The 20,894-nt window shown below is 42.0% G+C and overlaps 2 protein-coding genes across 5 annotated transcripts in view; one reads left to right on the top strand and one right to left on the bottom strand.

The window, feature by feature from the left end:
- Window positions 1–20,894, bottom strand: part of Fat3 (FAT atypical cadherin 3) — a 580,764-nt gene that overhangs the window by 380,825 nt on the left and 179,045 nt on the right.
- On the top strand, window positions 14,291–20,435 carry LOC148003964 (uncharacterized). The gene is made up of 3 exons (XM_087564298.1): window positions 14,291–15,863; window positions 19,026–19,308; window positions 20,274–20,435. The coding sequence occupies exons 1-3, from the start codon at window positions 15,631–15,633 to the stop codon at window positions 20,433–20,435; spliced, it is 678 nt and encodes a 225-aa protein (XP_087420424.1). The 5' UTR covers window positions 14,291–15,630.

Here is a 20,894-nt window from a genome sequence, read left to right on the forward strand (position 1 = left end):
GCCACCAAGTTATGCCCAGGGCGGATGGGTAGAGTTGGAACTGCCATAGACTCTTTTGCTCTGAGCCAGCTATCCTAATCATTGTGCATAATTGCCCACACACACTAAAGATAGAATAATTTGCTGAGTAGTATCATCTCACCTATCCAAAACAAAATAGCATGAAATGAGAACATTGTTTAAATTGTAATCAACAAACAACATATAACATACATTGAGTCAATATCACATGCTACTAGTCAATTTTAAGTTTTGGCATAGGTGTTTGCTCCTTTATGAAGCTTTCAAAGTAGCCAGGAAGAATAAACCTCCCACTAAGCCAAGCTCACAGAGCACATTGAGTCTTTTGGTGTACCTCACCCCAACATGGAGGGACCCTTCAAGTGCCTGGCATAGACCTGGGTGCATAATCCTTCTCTGAACACAACAGGCGTTAATGCATGTCTACAGAAAAGACTAAAGAACTTGAAAGATTCCCCATGGGTAACACTGTGGTCTATAATGAGGGGGGTGACTCTCTCAAGACCGAAGGGAGGGAGAAGTGATGAAAGATTACTGAGCGCATATATATATATATATATATGTATATATATATATATATATATATATATATATATATATATATATATATTTCTACTCCCTAACACATATAGAAAGAGGAAACAGTGGCCTAATGGGGGCTAGCATATGAAAGCTGATTATAATGTTGGTATGGAAAGTCTTTGAGAGGAGTAGAGGAATAGGTGAATGCAGCAGCAGAGCCCACAGGAAGGCTCATTAGAGGATGAGAAAGAAGGTTTCCTCAAGAGTGCTCTGATTTCTGATGGATCCCCAGCTCTTCTTCCTGTATTTCTTATTATGCCATTACCCACCTTCCTCTGTGTATTCATAACCAAGGGCAACACCCAATCGTTTCTAGCATACTCTTAAAGAAGAGATATCTGGCATCATCTTCATAAACCAAGAGGAAGCATAATTCTTAAGAAAACAAATTACCATAAAATGCTTATACATTTAAAGACCACAGAATTCTGATCATAAGATTCTCTGTGGACAGAGAAAAAAGATCTTTTAAGATCTCCAATACATTATCATTTAATGTTTTTAAAAAGTTTGCCTTTGGATGTTTTGCCCATGTATACGCAGTCTCCACAAAGGCCATAAGATGTATCAGAACCCCAGGAATGGTGTTTCAAACTGTTGTGAACCACCAAGTGGGTTCTGGGAATTGAACCAGGAATCTCTGCAAAAGCACCCAGTACTCTCAACCAAAGAGTTACCTGCTCTAGAGAAGAGGGGCAGCTATGGAGGAAGAGGTGTGGGGCTGTTTCTCAGATATGTCTCCTTAGGTCAATAGGCTCCTCATCAGACTTCTGAATTTCCCCTTTCAACTGCTTGCTTACTGAGAGTTGCCTCAAACTCACCCAGAGGATATCGCTAGGTCCCCCTAACTCCCTTTCTCAGTCTCTGAACACTCTGACTAAGTTTCTTTCTGTGGGTATTGACCCTCGGAGTGCCCTTTGCTTGGAGTTCTCTGCCCCCATCATCTTGCAAAGTCTCTGCCTTGTCAGTGCCGGCTTAACCCTCAGATCAAATGGTTTTAGTTTTGACACCACTCTCATCCAAGCCTTTTAAACTCTGCCAAGTCCATGGCTTCATAGCACTTTTCATGCTGTGAAAAAAATATTCAAAAATGACTCTCCTCTAATTTTTATAAATGTGTTTACTCTAATTTTAAATGTGTTTAATCTGATTTTGCCTATTAGTACTTCCAGATCATTAACTACATAAATGTGGGGACTACATCTGATTCGATTTCTGTCCCATCACCAGGCGAGTATCTGGGCAGCGGAGGCAGTGTAGTGAAAGCCCTTCTTTCTGGTGTCTCTTGAGGAAAGTGCAAGGGACCTTTCAGAAAGGCTGGAAAGAAGGTAAGACAAGGGAATACCCTCCCGGGATAAGAAATTTAAGTGCTAAAGGAAAAAATCCACATAATCTAGCTAAATAGCATGTTACAACACTAAAATCTAAAAATAGAATCCCCTAAAATGTTACCTTATTTTACTAGGACAGGATCAGAATTACTGATTTTTCCTTTAAGCTTCAATAGCCACAAGCCTTGATAAGAGTAGCACTCCTTGTGGTTTGCACAGCTCGGGACAGTAACGACCTCTTGACCTCTTCCTGTCTGCATTCTGTATGATTTTCCCCATGTACCTACAAGGCAATGATGGCAGTTCATCTAGGAGGGAGCCCTCCACCTTCTAGAGAAATGCTCAAGTGAAAGAGAAACTTTCCAGAAAAGGTCTCCAAGATGTTTATGCTTTAAGTATACAACACCATGCCGCAGAGCAGCCACAGTGGAGGCACCAGGCATGTGTTGTAACATGGGTGAGAATGCTCTCATGGGCTGCCTAGATCTCTTCCTTGAGATGCAGCATTAAATCTCCTTGATTTAGCCTGTGGGCAATCGTGGCTGTGTGCTTCTAGCAAGTCATCCCTGAGCCACACCATTGCTTTCACAATGTTTATCATTTCTTACAAATGTTCCTGCCTGATAACAAGACAACTGTCTTAAAAAAAAAAAGGAGTGAAATCTGAGCCACCAAATACTGTCACAGATAAGGAAGCAACACTGTCAGTCATTCCTATGTGTGATTCTGATAGCTGTGTGGTTAGTCCAGCCCCACTGCTGCCAGTGCTTAGGGTTGGACCTGTGCAGAACATGGTAAGGCAATGAGTGGGGACATGTTTCAACAGAATTCTGATTTCCCAGGTGGCAGGGCCCCTTGAAGACCATTATTAGAGAATAAAAACTTCCTGTTGGGAATCAGGCAAGAGCTTAACTATCTACACTGGGTAGCAAATAGAACCTTGACAGCAACAAACCTGGGGCCAAAGATCCAGCCAAAAAAGAAGTTTCTGTTTTGGCTTGTGTCAATTACGGCGCCTCTTCCCAAATATCATTCTACAGAAGGAGTCCAGGGCATGCAAAAGCAGAGAGGGGCATGCAAAGGCATTTAAGGTTATAGCAGAAATAACATCCTGTCCTGTACCAGGTAGGCTTCAGTTCTCAGGCTCCAGGGAGCTGTAGGTTTAATGTCTGACCACAGAAAATGAGTGTATGATGACACACATTCTCTAATAATGGTCTTCAAGGGGCCCTGCCACCTGGGAAATCAGAATTCTGTTGAAACAACTCACTGTTGGCTATTCTATCAATTAGCAGGGCATTTGGTCCATTCTCAAAGAGGCAAGGAGTGAATGGGACCTCATCTTTCTAAATTAAATAAATGTTGGAGTGAGGCTAAGGATGCAAGGCTTTGCAATCAGTCTGCTGTGCATTATTTCTGACCATTTCCTCTTCCAGACACAGGAAGAGGAGGCAGAGAGCTGTGAGAACTCACTGAGTTGACTAATGGCCCAGCTGTTCAGCATCCAAGTTCTATCCATGCCATGGATGTACAGGATGTGTTGAAACTTACCCAGTCTATAAAGCTACGAAGAATCGAGGGACTGGGAGTTGTCACTCCTGACCCAAATTGCATGCTCTTGTTCACCCCAAATGCCCTGGAAATATCTCAGATTAAGGAGCTTGTCTGGAAGGTAAGTACAAAGCTGGCTGCTCAGTCTTGCAGGATGAGGGGTAGACACTGAGGCAAGATTACAGAGAGGGTCACTGATGCCTGTAGGCATGGTCCCATCTCTCCTCATAGCCATCTTAGACCAAAGAGAAAAGTGAGATCTCACAGCATCTTATGATTTCTTGGTATAGTATGTCTCATATGTTATAAGAACCTACAACATAGGAACTCTTCCCTTGGAAACGTTAATGGAAGATATTTATCTCGCTAAAGCAACAGTCAAAATATCCTACTTCACCTTGGAAACCGGTAACTGGGAAGGGACCACAGCAGAAATAATGGGTGCTAAACTGAATGCCAGCTTCCGGAGTGCTACCTTCCAACGGTTTACTGCAAATTAACCCGAATACAAGCTCGCACTCATTTTAATGTGACAAGTCTCCTCCACTGAATTAGTTGCTGGAAAAAAATACATATTCTAATCTGTGGAAATTTAAAGAAAGCATTTTTGCAGTAAGTAGAAAGTAGAGCTGCATAAACCCATACTGAAAGACAAAGAGCATAAGGACAGAAAGACAAAGAGCATAAGGACAGAAAGAACAAAGAGCATAAGGAGATGGCAGAACCTGGATCCAGTGCACCAGTATCGCTTCAAACACGGATTAATAGGCATTGTGGCTGCCATTATTTACTAGTTAGCCCTGGGTGGGTTTGATTATTGTTTCCTGTTCCCAAGGGCAAAAATGCAGCCATTTTATTAGTTAAATTTTATTCTTCTTTTTTTTTTTCTGGGGCTGGGGACCGAACCCAGGACCTTGCGCCTCCTAGGCAAGCGCTCTACCACTGAGCCAAATCCCCAACCTCATTAGTTATTTTTTTTAAGCATGCAGCTGGAGCACCATAATCTCACCACAGCCATAGACCATGGCATGAGAGAAGAAACAGAGGGCACCTAGCCATGAGTGGGTGTGGGTTAGAACTCGGGTGTTTGGGTCATAAGATACTTTGAAGTAGAAGGTGATGTTTTATTTCTAGCTATTAGTCAGCTGAGAGACAGTTAGCCCTATTGGACCAAGATATGCTTTTTTTAAATATATTTGACTAAATTGAAAAGTATTAATATGAAATAATAGTGTAATGTGCATATAATGATTTCAATGGATTTTTTTAGACACAGATGAAGTATTTTAGGCAAATACCTCAGCTTCTGGCCTTGGAAGTATAAGAGCATAGTTTGGATCCCAAGAGCCTGTGCAAAAGTCCAGAGGTGGAGAAACACAAAATTGTAATACCAGTGAAGAGCAAATTGGAGGTAGAGATGGGAGCATCTCTGAAATTCTAGTCCATTTCATAAAGTTCCAGGCCAGTGAGCAACCCTACCTCAACCCAAAAGGTGCAAGACACTTGAAGACTGAGACCCAAGGTTTTCCTCTGCCTTCCACACTCAAAACATGCACATAAAGACCTACACATGCATGTGTATGACCATGCACCAATGTATACACACAAAATAATAATAAATATAAAAAGAGACAGAACTTCAGTGATGGTAATTGATTAGTTCGCCCCTTCTTTCCCCAGATAACCATGACTGACCCAGTCACAGTCTGCAAAGCAAATTACAGACACTTACCAGAGATGTTTTAGAGTGGAATCACGGATGCAATCTCATATCTGCTCCTCAGAACTCCTAAGTGAAAACCGTATCAAATTGTACATAGAGCCTCCCAGCCAAAGGAGGATTGTCTCTCCTTTCTAACTATTCAAAATAGGTTTATTTCAAGAACTACCTCCTTTCCCAGCATCCCAGCTAGCAAACTTCTTGGTGCTCTGTCTGTTCTCTGGGGCAGAAATAGATAGACTCAAAGCCACTGAGCAAGAAGACTGCATTTCCAGAAAGACTGTTTCTACCAAGTGCAGGGCTTTCCAGGTCTCATCAGGCCTGAAGACACTCTGAGCACCTAACTGTTCTCACACATACCACTCTTGCCCTGTGACCAAGGCCTTATGTGCCCTGTGACCTAACCTCTTTAGTCTTATATCTTTTCCTGCCCAGTATGTGGACCACAGCATTGACTTTACCACCTTTTGTCTGTAGACCCAACCATGAATCTTTCTTAAGGATTTCAGAGATAGCATAACACAACAGTCTTCAAGGCTGGGTAGGTTTAAGATTTCATTTTAGAGATAGTTACCATAGCACAAGGATAAGCTCCCTGTATCCAGCCCTGGAGACCTTGTAAATGAGGTATACTCCATCATTACAGTAGAAGAGTGTTGTCTCATATACAGTGTTGTTGAGAAAGATTTTAATAATAAAATAAATCATAATGAATCACCAAGTACAAGGCAGGTTGCACCTATTATCCCAGATCAGAAGGTAAAGGAAAGGATGGTCACACGTTTGAGACCTTTTGGTTTACAGAGTGTGTTACAGTCCAGGACACACACCAAAACAACAGGCTAGATTGTAATCAGTTCAGATAACATAATTAATTTTTGTCAAGTGATATAAACAGGCAAAGTGTATCATGTAAGAATCTGGCATAGGGAGGTTTGACAGTAGCTAAGCCGGAGCAGTTATAGGTCTGGTCTGTCCTATCCTCCTTTGTGTATGTATATTTTGTAATTTATTTGCAATGTCCTTTAATTGACCTTGCAATTAGAAAACGTAAAACATTTCGTGTTGTCACTTTGCTTTGTTTCTCAGGTCACTGGAGGAAGAAATGTTAAACTTTTTATAGATAAAAAGTTAGAAATTAGTGTTTTTTATCCTATTATCTATCTGTCTGTCTGTCTGCCCATCTGTCCATCCATCCATCCATCCATCATCTATCTACCATCTGCCTATCTATATTTATCTATATTCTATGTATACACAAACACACATGCATGGCATATGGGTGAGAATCATGGATTACTCATTATTTTCTATGTTAGGGCAGCTTCAGTGAAACTAGAACTACATAGGCTATGGCATTACTATAAGGAACTATAGTTATTTAGTTTTGAGCTTGTATCGTGGGAGAGGCATGGTTTGGTGTTTACGATATTTTAGTGCTTGTAGTGAACCACCAAGTAGATGCTCTCTGTTAGAAGAATCATGTCCTGGAGTAACCTGCCTAAGGCCACTTGGAAGGCAGTAGAGCAAAGAACCTCATCGAAATCCTTCAGAAATCAGATCACCATGAAAAATTAAATGGCGACATTTTCATTTTCAGGTTCAGAAGATTCAAGGGCACCTATGTGTGGTCTGTCACTCCTTCGCCCTTTGTTTTATATTTCTTTGCTTTTAGAATCAAAGGTAGAAGTGTACCTTTTCTCCAAGTAGATTTTCAGTATTGCTAAGTAAAAGTAACCATGTGCTAAATAACAGACACTAACATCTATTGAGTGTTCTGGGCTAAGATTTTGTGTCTGATATGGATGGTGTCACCACTCCCCATGCTAATAGGGGTGCAGAAGGTCAGTGAGTTCAAGATCCTGGAGCAAGGAGTTGTGGTGAGAGTTCCAGTCTGGCAGACTCTCTCTGGAGAGTTCTTGGCTTATGTCAGCCCCAGAATAGGATTGCTGCTGAACTGCAGCTATAAAAGACATCGTGTTCCACAAATGGCATTCATTCCATCCATAGTTATGTCACACAACTAAGCTAGCAGAAGCTGACGACTGTCAATGTTTTTCCTGGCCTCCTTGATTTGATTTCCCAGATCACTGCCTACAGGAAGCCACGCTTCAGCCTGGAAAACATCAGCCCATGAATTAACAACATAATTACTTTATGATATCCGCTGTCACCACAGAGCAGTAAGCAGGTGTCCTGGTGGAGTAAGATTAATGAAGTGGCTGCCGCAGGAGCTTGTCAGAGCCACAACTTCTGTGGACAGAGTCACGCTAAAACTGCAAGCATGCCTCAACACAAATGAAAGTCAGAGTGAATTGGACGATGTAGAATAGATTCAAATGGTCCTATAGCTTTGATAGTTGGAATTTCACAGTCTTACATTCATGTTACTGGAGAAAAGATGTGAACACGATTCTTTTTTTTTTTTTTTAATCTTTGCCTCTCTCTTCCCTGCCAAGGGTATTCTTGTTCCCCTTTTTAAAGGAGGGAAGCATTCACATTTTGATCATCCGTCTTGAGTTTCATGTGTTCTATGCATCTAGGGTAATTCAAGCATTTGGGCTAATAGCCACTTATGAATGAGTGCATACCATGTATGTCTTTCTGTGATTGGGTTACCTCACTCGGGATGATATTTTCCAGTTCCAACCATTTGCCTACGAATTTCATAAAGTCATTGTTTTTGATAGCTGAGTAATATTCCATTGTGTAGATGTACCACATTTCTGTATCCATTCCTCTGTTGAAGGGCATCTGGGTTCTTTCCAGCTTCTGGCTATTATAAATAAGGCTGCGATGAACATAGTGGAGCACGTGTCTTTTTTGTACGTTGGGGCATCTTTTGGGTATATGCCCAAGAGAGGTATAGCTGGATCCTCAGGCAATTCAATGTCCAATTTTCTGAGGAACCTCCAGACTGATTTCCAGAATGGTTGTACCAGTCTGCAACCCCACCAACAATGGAGGAGTGTTCCTCTTTCTCCGCATCCTCGCCAGCATTTGCTGTCACCTGAGTTTTTGATCTTAGCCATTCTCACTGGTGTGAGGTGAAATCTCAGGGTTGTTTTGATTTGCATTTCCCTTATGACTAAAGATGTTGAACATTTCTTTAGGTGTTTCTCAGCCATTCCTCAGGCATTCCTCAGCTGTGAATTGTTTGTTTAGCTCTGAACCCCATTTTTAATAGGGTTATTTGTCTCCCTGCGGTCTAACTTCTTGAGTTCTTTGTATATTTTGGATATAAGGCCTCTATCTGTTGTAGGATTGGTAAAGATCTTTTCCCAATCTGTTGGTTGCCGTTTTGTCCTAACCACAGTGTCCTTTGCCTTACAGAAGCTTTGCAGTTTTATGAGATCCCATTTGTCGATTCTTGATCTTAGGGCATAAGTCATTGGTGTTTTGTTCAGGAAATTTTTTCCAGTGCCCATGTGTTCCAGATGCTTCCCTAGTTTTTCTTCTATTAGTTTGAGTGTGTCTGGTTTGATGTGGAGGTCCTTGATCCACTTGGACTTAAGCTTTGTACAGGGTGATAAGCATGGATCGATCTGCATTCTTCTACATGTTGACCTCCAGTTGAACCAGCACCATTTGCTGAAAATGCTATCTTTTTTCCATTGGATGGTTTTGGCTCCTTTGTCAAAAATCAAGTGACCATAGGTGTGTGGGTTCATTTCTGGGTCTTCAATTCTATTCCATTGGTCTATCTGTCTGTCTCTGTACCAATACCATGCAGTTTTTATCACCATTGCTCTGTAATACTGCTTGAGTTCAGGGATAGTGATTCCCCCTGAAGTCCTTTTATTGTTGAGGATAGTTTTAGCTATCCTGGGTTTTTTGTTATTCCAGATGAATTTGCAAATTGTTCTGTCTAACTCTTTGAAGAATTGGATTGGTATTTTGATGGGGATTGCATTGAATCTGTAGATCGCTTTTGGTAAAATGGCCATTTTTACTATATTAATCCTGCCAATCCATGAGCATGGGAGATCTTTCCATCTTCTGAGGTCTTCTTCAATTTCTTTCCTCAGTGTCTTGAAGTTCTTATTGTACAAATCTTTTACTTGCTTGGTTAAAGTCACACCGAGGTACTTTATATTATTTGGGTCTATTATGAAGGGTGTCGTTTCCCTAATTTCTTTCTCGGCTTTGAACACGATTCTTAATGGCAAAGTCATCAGGGATGCTACCCTGAAGGATGGTGTGAGTCTCAAGAAATTTACTGTGGTCAGAGGCCTCAGATGTGTATCATTCCCTCTCCTTGTGTTTCACCTCCCCTCTTCTTACCCTCCCCTATTCTTCTCTCTCCTCTCCCCATCTCTTCCCTTCCTTGCTTTCTTTTATTTTCTTATAAAAATATAAAATTATTGTAGTTTTAATTCGAAGTGTTGGAAGTTACAAGAAATAAAGTTTTTATTTTTTTATCTCAAACCAAGGAACTTGAAATACTGATGAAACCAACACACTTCTAATGAAAGACAAAAACTATGTAGCTGGGGTCAAAGTTAATGTTTCTGATAATAATCCAGGATAAAATGCTCCAATATAGTTGCTCTGGCCTAAAAATTGTTTGGAGGTTAAGCATATATTTTATTAACTAAAATACTTCTCTTATAAGATTATGACTTTGATGGCCAGAAATCATGGGATGTGAGTAATTCTAGCACATAGGAACTGGGAACAGAAAGATCCTGAAGGCTTGTTGGACAACTAGCCTATCCTACCTGATGAATTCCAGGCCAATAGGCAAACTTGCCTCAAAATATGCGTAGTTCGCATCTGAAAAATTCCCTTGAAGGTACCCTTCCACAAACAAACAGACAGACAGACAAACAAACAGCAAGTTGTTTTGCCTAAAATACCATTAATAATATACTGTACAATTAAATCAGTCTCCTCTGTAAAGGAAATTTCAGTTATTTCTGGTCCTTGATTCAGATACTGATAGTCACCGTCCTATTGGTATTATAAAGGAAAATAAAATAGACAATCCATTAACAAATTCTTGGAGACACAGAATACCCCAGTACTAGCAGTTCATATGACCGTGTTTGCATCTCCTCTCTCGGAAAGGCCTGCTTCTTTTCTCCTTTAATGTCTTTCATAAATTTGGTCTCCAGGGAACTCTGGCTGCTGTTAATTACGCGTATCGAGTCTCTGCTGTGCCAGAGGAAACTTAATTATTCTAATTTTCAAGGTCATAGAAATATCCAAAGGGGCTAGTTTGATAATCCAAAGAATAATGCTATCACAAAGGAATCAAAGACAGGGTTAGTTATGGAAGGCTGGTTACAACCCTACCTACTGGGCCGTACTGAGTGTTCCCTAGCTCTGTCATCAAAGTCATACTGTCTAGGACACCATTCCCAAAGTGACCTCCCAGTGAACCTGACAATAAGCTGGAACTCTTCTCTAGGGTGTACTGGACACTCGTGGGGTAAGAGAAAATTTCCTTAATGAACAGGCATGTGCTTAGGCAATCATTTGATGAGGGCTCAGTCAAGGAGGGAAGAAAAACATAGCATAATTGCCTGACAAAATTCTACACAAAATCCATCTATACTTCTCCCTTGAAACTGGTAAATTGTCACCAGTAAAGACCAGGGTTCTTTTTGTCAGCTTCTGGACTCCTGGAGGATCCTGAATCCGGAAGCCCACATTAGGCAGGATTTTCTGTTCTGTGCCTGAAATAGGACAGACTGAAAAACAAGATTACAGTGGTACAAGTCTTTCTGCTAATAACAGCTCAAGGGAATACAGTCTATAACTTGTCCCTCTCTCAGCCACGAAGGCAGGGCTATTTTAGGATTCTAAAATTACCATGTGTGCAATAAGCAGTCTTTGGGGATTTCTTGGCTTTGGGGAACATCTCTTGACTCTGGAGGAGTTGCAATTTAACATCCCCTTGTCTCAGTCTAGTATGGGAGGCCCCTCCCTTCTGCTTCTCATGCAGCAATTCTTGTGGCTCCTAACTGGGTGTGATTAGAAGTGGTTTGCAAGGACTTCTAGAAACCAGAGGCATTGACACTACTCTCTGGTTAATTCACAAAGCTCTCCCTTAAACCCTCTCCATTTTACTTCCCTCCCAACATAGCTGCCAGGAAGTGGTCCTCTGAGCACCAATGCAGACTGAAGCAAGAGCTACCTCTGCTTGCTGCCTTTGAAGAAGGTGAAGTTTAGACAGGCAATGCAATCAGAAGGAGGCATTTGTTAGTTTACGACCTCAAGGAAGTGGGTATGCATAGAGCTGAAACAGATCAGCACTGGGGTTCCTCACTCGTGGCTAAGGAAGTAAGTACAATAACCCAAGACCAGGCCTAGGGAAGGAAGACAGGATATCCAGCATGACAGTTTCAGGAGAAAGAAGTAAGCGTAGCCAAGATAACACCATATGAAGGAAGTGATCAAAACCTTGAGAGTAAAATAGCTAAATCCAGGGGTAAAATGCCTACTTGTTAGTGGGGAGTCATCTAAGCTCTCAGTTTTGATTAGAGAGCAGGAATGACCTTCATCCCTAATTGTGGAAAGCAGGGGTCAGTTGTACTACACTGAGCGTTTGACAAATCTGAACCCAGAGAAGAGAGAAACACAGGTCTTCCACTGAGAGAATTCCAGCACTTCAGTTTGGCATGAAGGTGCGTCTAAGCTCAGGGAAGTGGGAAGATGCTATTCAAATTAGCTTCTGCATGAAGGAACTAGAAAGTCTTTTGCAGCTTGTTCAACTTTCTCATTCTTCATTTTCCTCATCTGAGCTTCATCCTGTGCTGGCTTTCATGGGCATGCTCCCCCTGCCCCCGAATGGAGTCCTGGCCTCTCTCCAATACTTGATTCATTCATCTCAAATCTAGGAAGGTTGGTGCATTGACACAATACAAAGAGCAGTGTCGCGCTCAGCTCTACCAGTCTGCATCTCTTAATGCTGAGGCATCTACAGGAATCCCAGACTTCCTGCCCTTCCCAGGGCATAGGTGCTGCAGGGCTGAGTGGGTAGGTGGGAGCCTTGTACTGTGGCTGTGAATGGTGTGTACATTTGTGTGACTTATGGTTTAGGTTTTGTGGAATTCTTGGGCTCTCATATTACCTACATCTAGCAATATAGCATCTAGAATTTGCAAAGGTACTTCAGTCACTACGTTTTCAGCCTGAAAGTAATGGTGATCATTAACAGCATTTCACAATCTCTCTGGACATGGCTAGAGAGGAGTTCCCAGATTGGGTTAATTGAGCTAGAACGGCCAACTCTAAATGTGGGTAGCAATATTTCACGCACTGGGCTATAGATTATGTAAAAGGAGAGAGCAGGCTGAGCACCAGCATTCCTCTCTCTGCTTGCTGACTGTAGACGCAAAGCAACCAGCTGCCTCAAGTCCGTGATGACGTAACTTGCTATACAACTTCTCTACCGTGACGGACTGTTGTGCTTAAACTGTGAGCCAAAATAAATTCTTCTTAAATTGCTTTCGTGGAACTAACAATGATGTCTTGATGAGTGGAGGAGTGGGCTGCTGAAACTACCTAGTGTAGAGCCTACTCTCACATAAGCTTTCATTGAGGGATGTGTGAAGCATAACTCTCTACTCTGTTGGAACTTACAAGCCATAGAGCATGACCTGCCACTCAGCACTGTGGAGCTCTAGGCTCACAGAGAGGCTATCGGAGCAACCTCATGCTGCCATTTATAACTGCCTCTGTAGTGACATCTGTATGCCTCTTCCTGAAATACCCTAAGAGAAGAAGTCAAGGATCACTGGCTGTATACTGGGTTCTATGACAATCAACTTCCTAAGAGGTCTGAGGCAACTGAACCTGGAGGAAGGGCCCAGTGTATTTCCTTCCTATACTTTTACCACTCAGCCATGATGATGCTAAATTGATGTTGACATGGTGGGTTGGAGTACAGTCCAAGCTCCCCTTAGCTACAGCTGGACTTTAAAGCAGTTTAGAGAATGAAATTGTCCTTAGATGCTAAGCAAGTTCTTTTGCTAAAAGTCAATTTATAGTCTAACCAGAAATAGACTATTTAGAGGCTTTGTTCTGCCTGAAAATGTCTTCTGTGCTAATGTGTTCTTATTTTACCACAGATTTGGCATCTTAAAGCTTTTAAAGGTTGGGAAGCAGTTCCTAACAGGGAAAGGAACTGTTTCCATGACAATAATTTATGTCAGAATGGGTTCTGGACTTTTAATTCATAAAGCATCTCATTGACGCCATCCCAGAGAAGTCTAAACTGGCAAGCACCACCACTCATGTGAAAATATACTTACGTTGGGATTCAGTTTATGCAAAGAAAAAAGACAAGACATTGGACAGTGAAACCCAGACCAGGCAGCCCTGGACGGGTAGGTTTACAAAACACTGGTATTTCTCAGCGTCTTCTTAGAGTTTCCATAAACTTGAATCTTGAATCTTTACAACAGCCCTAGAAATTAAATGCTATAGTTTTTCTCACTTTTAAAGTAAAGGAATTGGCTACAGAAAAATGACTCAAACTGACCAACTGTTATGGTTTGAGCCAGGAGTTACTGCCTATGTGGTATAGAATGACCTTGAACACTTAGACCTCTCTGAAACCTCATTCTCACCCAAACTCAGCCCTGCAAGCTTGTATTCAGCATTGCCCTTTCTGGACAGCTTCGCTTCTCTTTCTACGATCTACAGTCGTTCGTAACCCCTCTCTTTCTACTTCTCCCCCAAACACTTCCACATGACCGAGCACTGCTCTGCACTAGGCAAGCAATCTTACACAGAGCAGCCTCCCCTCACACGAAGATTTTTTTTCTAGATGTTGTGTCACCTACCTCTTCTGCCTCTGTCCTGTCACCTCTGACCTGTCAGTCATGACATGTATTGGTCGTTATTGCCATATCTGGTTTGCATTTCCATGGGCATTAATTTGTCCTTCCATTCCAACAGAGTAGGATTTTATCCCTAAATAAATTCCCCCCAAAGAAGCAGAGCAGTGTTTATAAAGACAAGGATTGTTGAACAAATGAATCAAGAGTTAAACTTATGTCTGTGTCTGCAAGGGTCTGGAATAGTTAGTTCACATTCCTTCTCCTCCTAGCCAAGCTTTGTTTCTTTTGGTAATCAGATTTTTATATTGTATTCACGCTAAGTAGGACATGTAGGACATGGGCTTATAAGCTCTCTTTTGGTAGTTACCTGAGTAGTTAGTTAAATAAAGTTGTATTATGCAACCATCCAATTGTGAAAAGAGAACATAAAATAACAGAAGGACTGGGATATAACTCAGCACTGAGATCTTTTATTTCATAAACGTGTGGCTTGATTGTCTTCTCAATAGCCAAGGAGCTGTGCAAAGTAAGACCTTTCATTTGTTTTCCTTTTCACAGTGTTTGATATCAAGTCAAGAGCCTCATGCATGGTAAGGAAGCTTCTCCCCACTGAGTCCCAGTCTAAACCCCAGGCAAACCCTAGCCCTCAAGTACAGTGGAAATTCTCAAAACAGAACCCAGAAAGCAGAGAAGGAAAGATTACTGAAAGCAGAAGGGTCCAGAAGTGGGGAGGAGAAAAGGGGGGCTGATATTATAATGGAATAGGGACACTTTCCTTATACTAGTTCCAAAATATTGTATTTATATATCACTTGCCTTGCATTATGTATTATAAATAAAAGTTTAAAAACAAGAACAAAACCCACTCTTAAAACATGGAAACTATTGATATCAAAACAAGGAACAAACTGTTTTTTCTCTGTTTGGTATCACTTTTGTGCATCGCAGAGCATGGTAGAGTCACTTCGAACTTCAACTTCTATGCAAAGTCTCGGAGCCAAGTTTGAGGATTTTGATCAGCCAAGTTTTTATTTGTGCTTGCATATGTAAACTAATTTTGTTTAAGTTTATTTACTCATTGTGGTTATGTGCATATCCTGTTGCTTTCTTCACACATACCAGAAAAGGGCATCAGATCTCATTACAGACAGTTGCAAGACACCATGTGGTTGCTGGGAAGTGAACTCAGGAGCTCTGGTAGAGCATCCAGTGCTACTAACTACTGAACATCTCTCCAGTCCCATACAAGATGTTATAACTTACACATAAGGTACCTTGCCCAGCTATGACCAGGAGACAAGATTGAGTGTGTTCTTGGTCATCAGTTCTAATGTTATCTCCCTCTTCTTCCCTTTGTATGCTTTGTCTCTCAACTCTCCCATTCCCCTTTGTGTTGCATGGATTCTGTTCTGAGGATTCCCACTGTTGTCTAGGCTATCTTCAAACTCCCTGACTCAGCCTTGGCAAGTGTTGGGACTAAACACCTAAGACATATGCAGTTTTATTATCAAAATCAATAAAAATACATATGGGTCACTTTATGTGATAGAAGAATGGATAGTTTAGTTATTGTGGTCTTCCCTTCCTCATTCCAACTCCTCTGCCTTTTTCCTCCTCCTGTAACATCATCACCATGATCTGGACCCATGATAAAAAAAACGGGCTCACTGGAAGATTGCCATCTTCCCATGGAGAGAGGATTGATTTCTTGCAAAAGTCCTTCAGGAAACATCTCAGGATGTCATGTTTAGAACAAGGTTGCTGCTACACTGGCTTTGGTGATGGAAAAATTAACTGGATGATTCTCCTCTGTAAGAGACCACATGACAATTCATCTTTTATTCTCAACCTCTTTCTTAGGGCCAGGTCAAGAGCTTGAATCACATCCTGGCAATCCTTCCAAAGCATACAGAAGAACCTGAACATTTCTATGAGAATGGATTTAAAAGCCAAGCTCGGTGAAACTGTTAGAAGAAAACACATGCCAGGAAATTGGTAGTTCCACAAGAAATTGCTAGCACAGCACTGTATGCACTAGGGGCTTTGGGCTACTGGCATCCCAGGCCGTCTCCTCAGCAACTGTGCCAAGTTAGAAAAGCTTAGTTTTAGGAACAATAAACTAAAAAAAGTCTCTCTTCTTGCAAAATATTTGTTTGATGGTATTTCACCCCTTCAAAGTCATACATCAAGTAAGCTTTGACAGGATAAATTTGTACAAAGATAGGGAAAACGAAACTTTATTGTCTAGATCTTTCAGACAGTTGTAGTTATAGACACAACAGGAACAAAGTCGACAGGAGTCTAAGGGAAGGGCAGTGGGAAACAAAGAGAGAATATGGGAATGTGTATGTCAGGAGAACAGGATGCCAATATGGGAGAGGACGGGGACAAGCAAGGAGGACATGAAAGAAACTAAGGAGGGTGGACTAAGAACCAATCATAGAAATATGCATAGAAATGTCACAATTAAACCCATTACTTGTTTGCCAACAAATCATTGATTCTCAAAATCTCAACTAAGTAAAATGAAAGAACTGAACTGAGATCTTCAGAGTATAGGACTTGTTATTTATGAGTGTGTGGGCACAGGGTACAGGTGTGTGTGTGTGTGTGTGTGTGTGTGTGTGTGCGTGCGCGTGTGTGTAGGCCACAGTGTTCTTAGTTGTTATCCACCTTGTTTTATGAAAGAGGGTCTCTCACTGGAACCTGGGGCCTACAGGATGAATTAGCCAATGAGTCTGAGTGATCCTCTTGTCTCTGCCTCCACAGAACTGGGGTTTTAAGTGCTTGCCACCACACTCAACTTTTCCCATGGGGAAGCAACTCACCTCATGTTTGCACCACAAGTGCTCACTGGTTAGGCTCCAGGGCTGCTTTTCATACTGCACACAGCAGGCGTGATTTGCATGGGTTTTATAACATGATGTATAGTGCTGTATTGTTTGGTCATGTGATGATGTTGGTCTCCTGGGTCCCAGAGTAACAGGAGGAACTGGTGCACTGGGCCATGCCTTACAGATGTACTAGGGAATCCGTTTCTTTTAGCCCTCAGTATTGTAGGCAAGTTGGTGTCATAGCGCCATAGCTGCTTTGTAAAGAATGGTAGAACAGGGTACAATAACATACATGAGAAATCCCAGGATTGAAGTTCATAGCTTATCTGGGCTAGCTATGTGTCTATGAGATTGTCAACAACTGTCTCGTTTTACAAAATGGTAGTCAGTTCAAGGAAGGCTGGAGCCTCATACCTAGTTCACAGTGAGTTTTATAGACAACCTCCTGTCACAAAAAGAGAAGAATTTTATTAGTCTTACATGCTATCATATATCTTATTGCTTAGCAATCTGAATACTGCTGGTATTCAAGTTTTTTAGAGATCTTTTGTCTAGAAGACGGAAAAAATCATTACTTTGTTGTTGAGGGGTTTCTAAACCCCACAAAGCATCTTCTTAGAGAAATCACTAATCTGGAGTTATCCTTACTTCTGAACAATCCTGTAAATCAGAGGCAACTTCGACTGCAGATGAGATTCTGCGGATCTTTCTGGAGTTACCCAAGGGCAGGCAGCAGAGGATAAAACATGTGTCAGCGCTCCCTGCCTAGAGGCGCTGACTCTAATGACTCTAGGTTGTTAAGTTTATGTCTTGAATGCCTACATCAGACATCTTAGGTCTGTTGCTGGTCAAGAGAGAGGAGGGAAGCAGGAGTTTCATGGCATTCTATATACTCTGCCGTAATTGGCACAAACTGCTATTTGCGGTTTCAAATTAGGGGGAAGACAGCAGAGCGTTTGGCTGATAGACAGAGGCGAGATGAATCAGCCTCTGAGACTAAGGATACAGCAAACATATGGTTGAGAACCAACTGGCCATGGCCTTCTAAGCTGGGGGTGGGGGCAGCTATAATTCATCCTCACTGCTAAGATCCTTTAAGGGGTATTTATTATCTCCTAGACACAATTTATTCTTCTGATTATTCATTTTTCATTACTCTGGAAAGCAAGATTAAATTGTTTCGGCAGCAACTGCTTGCATTAATCTTTCAAATATGTGTTCCATGTAAAATTCTTGTCAGGAAAATGGATCTAATTCCTCCTGCCCCAACAGCCGCAGATAAAAGTAATCCAGCCTAAAATAAAAGGAGCTCCCGGATGTAAGGCAGAGTGGAAAATGCAGGCACAGACAGCACACAACCCCCTTACAGGACTGAGAACATGGATGGGGGAAGGGAGGGATGTGGAGAGTTCATTTATTAGACCCAGGAAATTTATTCCATTAACATTTTAATTTCAAAAGTAATTTAAATTAGCACTTTATTTAACTGTGAAATTAGATTACTCTCTGTTTAACATGCAATACACTTATGAGCTTAATACATGACAAGTGCTAAGGAGTAATACCATATCTCTCAGTGCCTATAAATTGTATTTCAGTGTCTATGAGATTGTCAACAACTGCCTCATTTTACAAAATGGTAGTTGCTGTCACAGAAAGCTTAAGGGACCAGCCTGAAGTCACACAGCTATGCAACAACACATACAGAACTAGAGCGGGTGCAGAAGCAGGACCTGGGCTGATTTGGACATTCCTGGTTGAAAGTAGTTATTTCCACCCTTTAGTAAAATACTTAACTTTTCCCCGTTTCCCCTTCCTATTTAACTTCTCCCTGTAATCAGTTCTGCAACGTTCAAATTAAAGATGAATTTATTTGCTGTCTTCTCAAAACATTACTTAAATAAGATACTATTTACTAAATTCACTAGCGATAGAGTGGAAAACTAGCAATATGCTGATTAAACAACCCGGTGCTACTGCCCCTTCTTTAAAGTCAGTTGACTTTGGGAACACCAGCACGCATATTAGCCAAATAGGAAGGCAGTGCTAGAGACAGAGCCTGGAATCAAGTGTCATGGCAAGAATGAGAGCACAGAAATGTGCTTCCTCTGGGGCTTGCGGTGCAGCATGGCCCAGGACTCTGGCTTGTGCATAGGGAGCAGGGAGTAGGATATTAAAGTGCACCTGTCAACAGCTGGAAACTCAGAGGACAACGCAGTTCAAATAGAGCAGTGCAGATAGACCCCAAAGCAGTTCAGACAGACCCCAGGGCAGTGCAGATAGACCCCAAAGCAGTTCAGACAGACCCCAGGGCAGTGCAGATAGACCCCAAAGCAGTTCAGACAGACCCCAGGGCAGTGCAGATAGACCCCAAAGCAGTTCAGACAGACCCCAGGGCAGTGCAGATAGACCCCAAAGCACTTCAGACAGACCCCAGGGCAGCGCAGTTGGGCCCAAAACAGATGCAGGCTCCTAAGGTACAGGATTCTGTCTCCACAGCACGCTTTAGGACTTGAGGAACAGTCTTCCCCTTTGCCCACAAGAACCCAGCCAGTCACTTAAGACACAGTTCTCTGAACTGGATGTGAAGAGCTGGGTCCCAAATCACACTGAGCTGGCAGTGCAGAAGGCCGTGGTCACAACCTGTTCTTCTATAAAGGTCCTCTGAATCCTGAGCCAGGCGAGTGCAGCTGCCTGAAGATCAGTCAGTGGTTGTGGACAGAGTAAGACAGACAACCTGACAATACACAGTTCTACATATTCGTAGGATCACCGCATCAGGGTCCCATCAGGAAGCCAGAAATCTTGTTTTATTTAGTGTAAAGCTCTCTAAGTGGGTTGGGATTGTCTCCCAGGAGGCCTTGCTAAGCATCTGCGAGGAACTCAGCTCACACTTTAAATGGCAACTTGTAAGGTGCTTATAAATTACTTCCTATTTTTATTTTCTTTTTTGAGAAAGAAAAATCTATAGAGGTAGGGAGGAGGTTTCAAAAAACCAGGCCCTTAAACTTGAGCTAGACAACCAGTGTGCTGAGCTTGAGAATCAGTAGTACAGCCCCACACAGTACAGTTAAGGAATGGTCTTTGCTAAGCCTTCCAAGATAACTAGACCACAGCCAACCACCAAGAACAGCCATTCAGCGTTTTGATTTCTGCATCTACAGTGGCTGACTGAAGACCTCGGTCCAGTGGCTGTCCCTGTTGCACTATGGAAGTTCAAGAGTCATGACTGATCTTGATGTGTGTGGGATGTAGGGATGTTTTCATTGTCTTAAATTTTTGTGAATTAGATTCATCAGTGTTACCATAGTTGCTCTGCGTAAAAAACCAAACCTGCAGCCAGTGGTCATTTCAAACATCTTTACGTTCAGATACTGAGCCTTCGCAAGGTTGACTGCCTCAGATCTGCTGCACTTGATTGTGGATTTCATGTGGATCACAGCTTCTACATAAGGCTACAGCTATTAGTGTCTGTGTGAACCTTGAAACTAACTCTACTGGATTCCTAGCAGAAAGCCTTCAGAAGTCAGCCATCTGGGCTCTGATGCGCTGTAAAAACGAAGAGTTAAGCGACCTTAATAACCTGCTCTGTGCCCCATCCTAAGGAATACTCTATAGGCTGTGGCTGTTAGACTTCCTGGAACAGCCACTGTCAGCAATGATGTGTTTGGATCATCTGTGTGGGGCTTATGATTTATAATTTGTTTTTAGTTGTATGAGGTAACTATGGATTTAATTCAACCAAACTAGGGTCCACCAAATGGGGAGCGGGTTGGGGGGTAGCCTTGTTTCTTTGAGTACATTTTCATTTAGATAGTGCTTGTCCAGTTCCACATTAAGGCCTTGCTTTGACTTGGAGTAAGTTCTTTGGGGGCATATTGTGTGGTGAAATAGTCTGAAAGAGGCATTGGAATTGTGAGATGCCCTATGAATTTGCCAGTCCTTAGGTGGAACCAGATAGCTGTTGATATCTATAAAGAACGGTGGATCCGCTCCACTCCAGGTGCCGCTCAAGCCTCCTAATCAGGTCTAAATTGAACTGCTGTGGACGGAGTGTGGCGTC

The sequence above is a fragment of the Rattus norvegicus genome, chromosome 8 (genome assembly GCF_021556685.1).
Source record: "Rattus norvegicus strain SHRSP/BbbUtx chromosome 8, alternate assembly SHRSP_T2T, whole genome shotgun sequence".
NCBI lineage: Eukaryota > Metazoa > Chordata > Mammalia > Rodentia > Muridae > Rattus > Rattus norvegicus.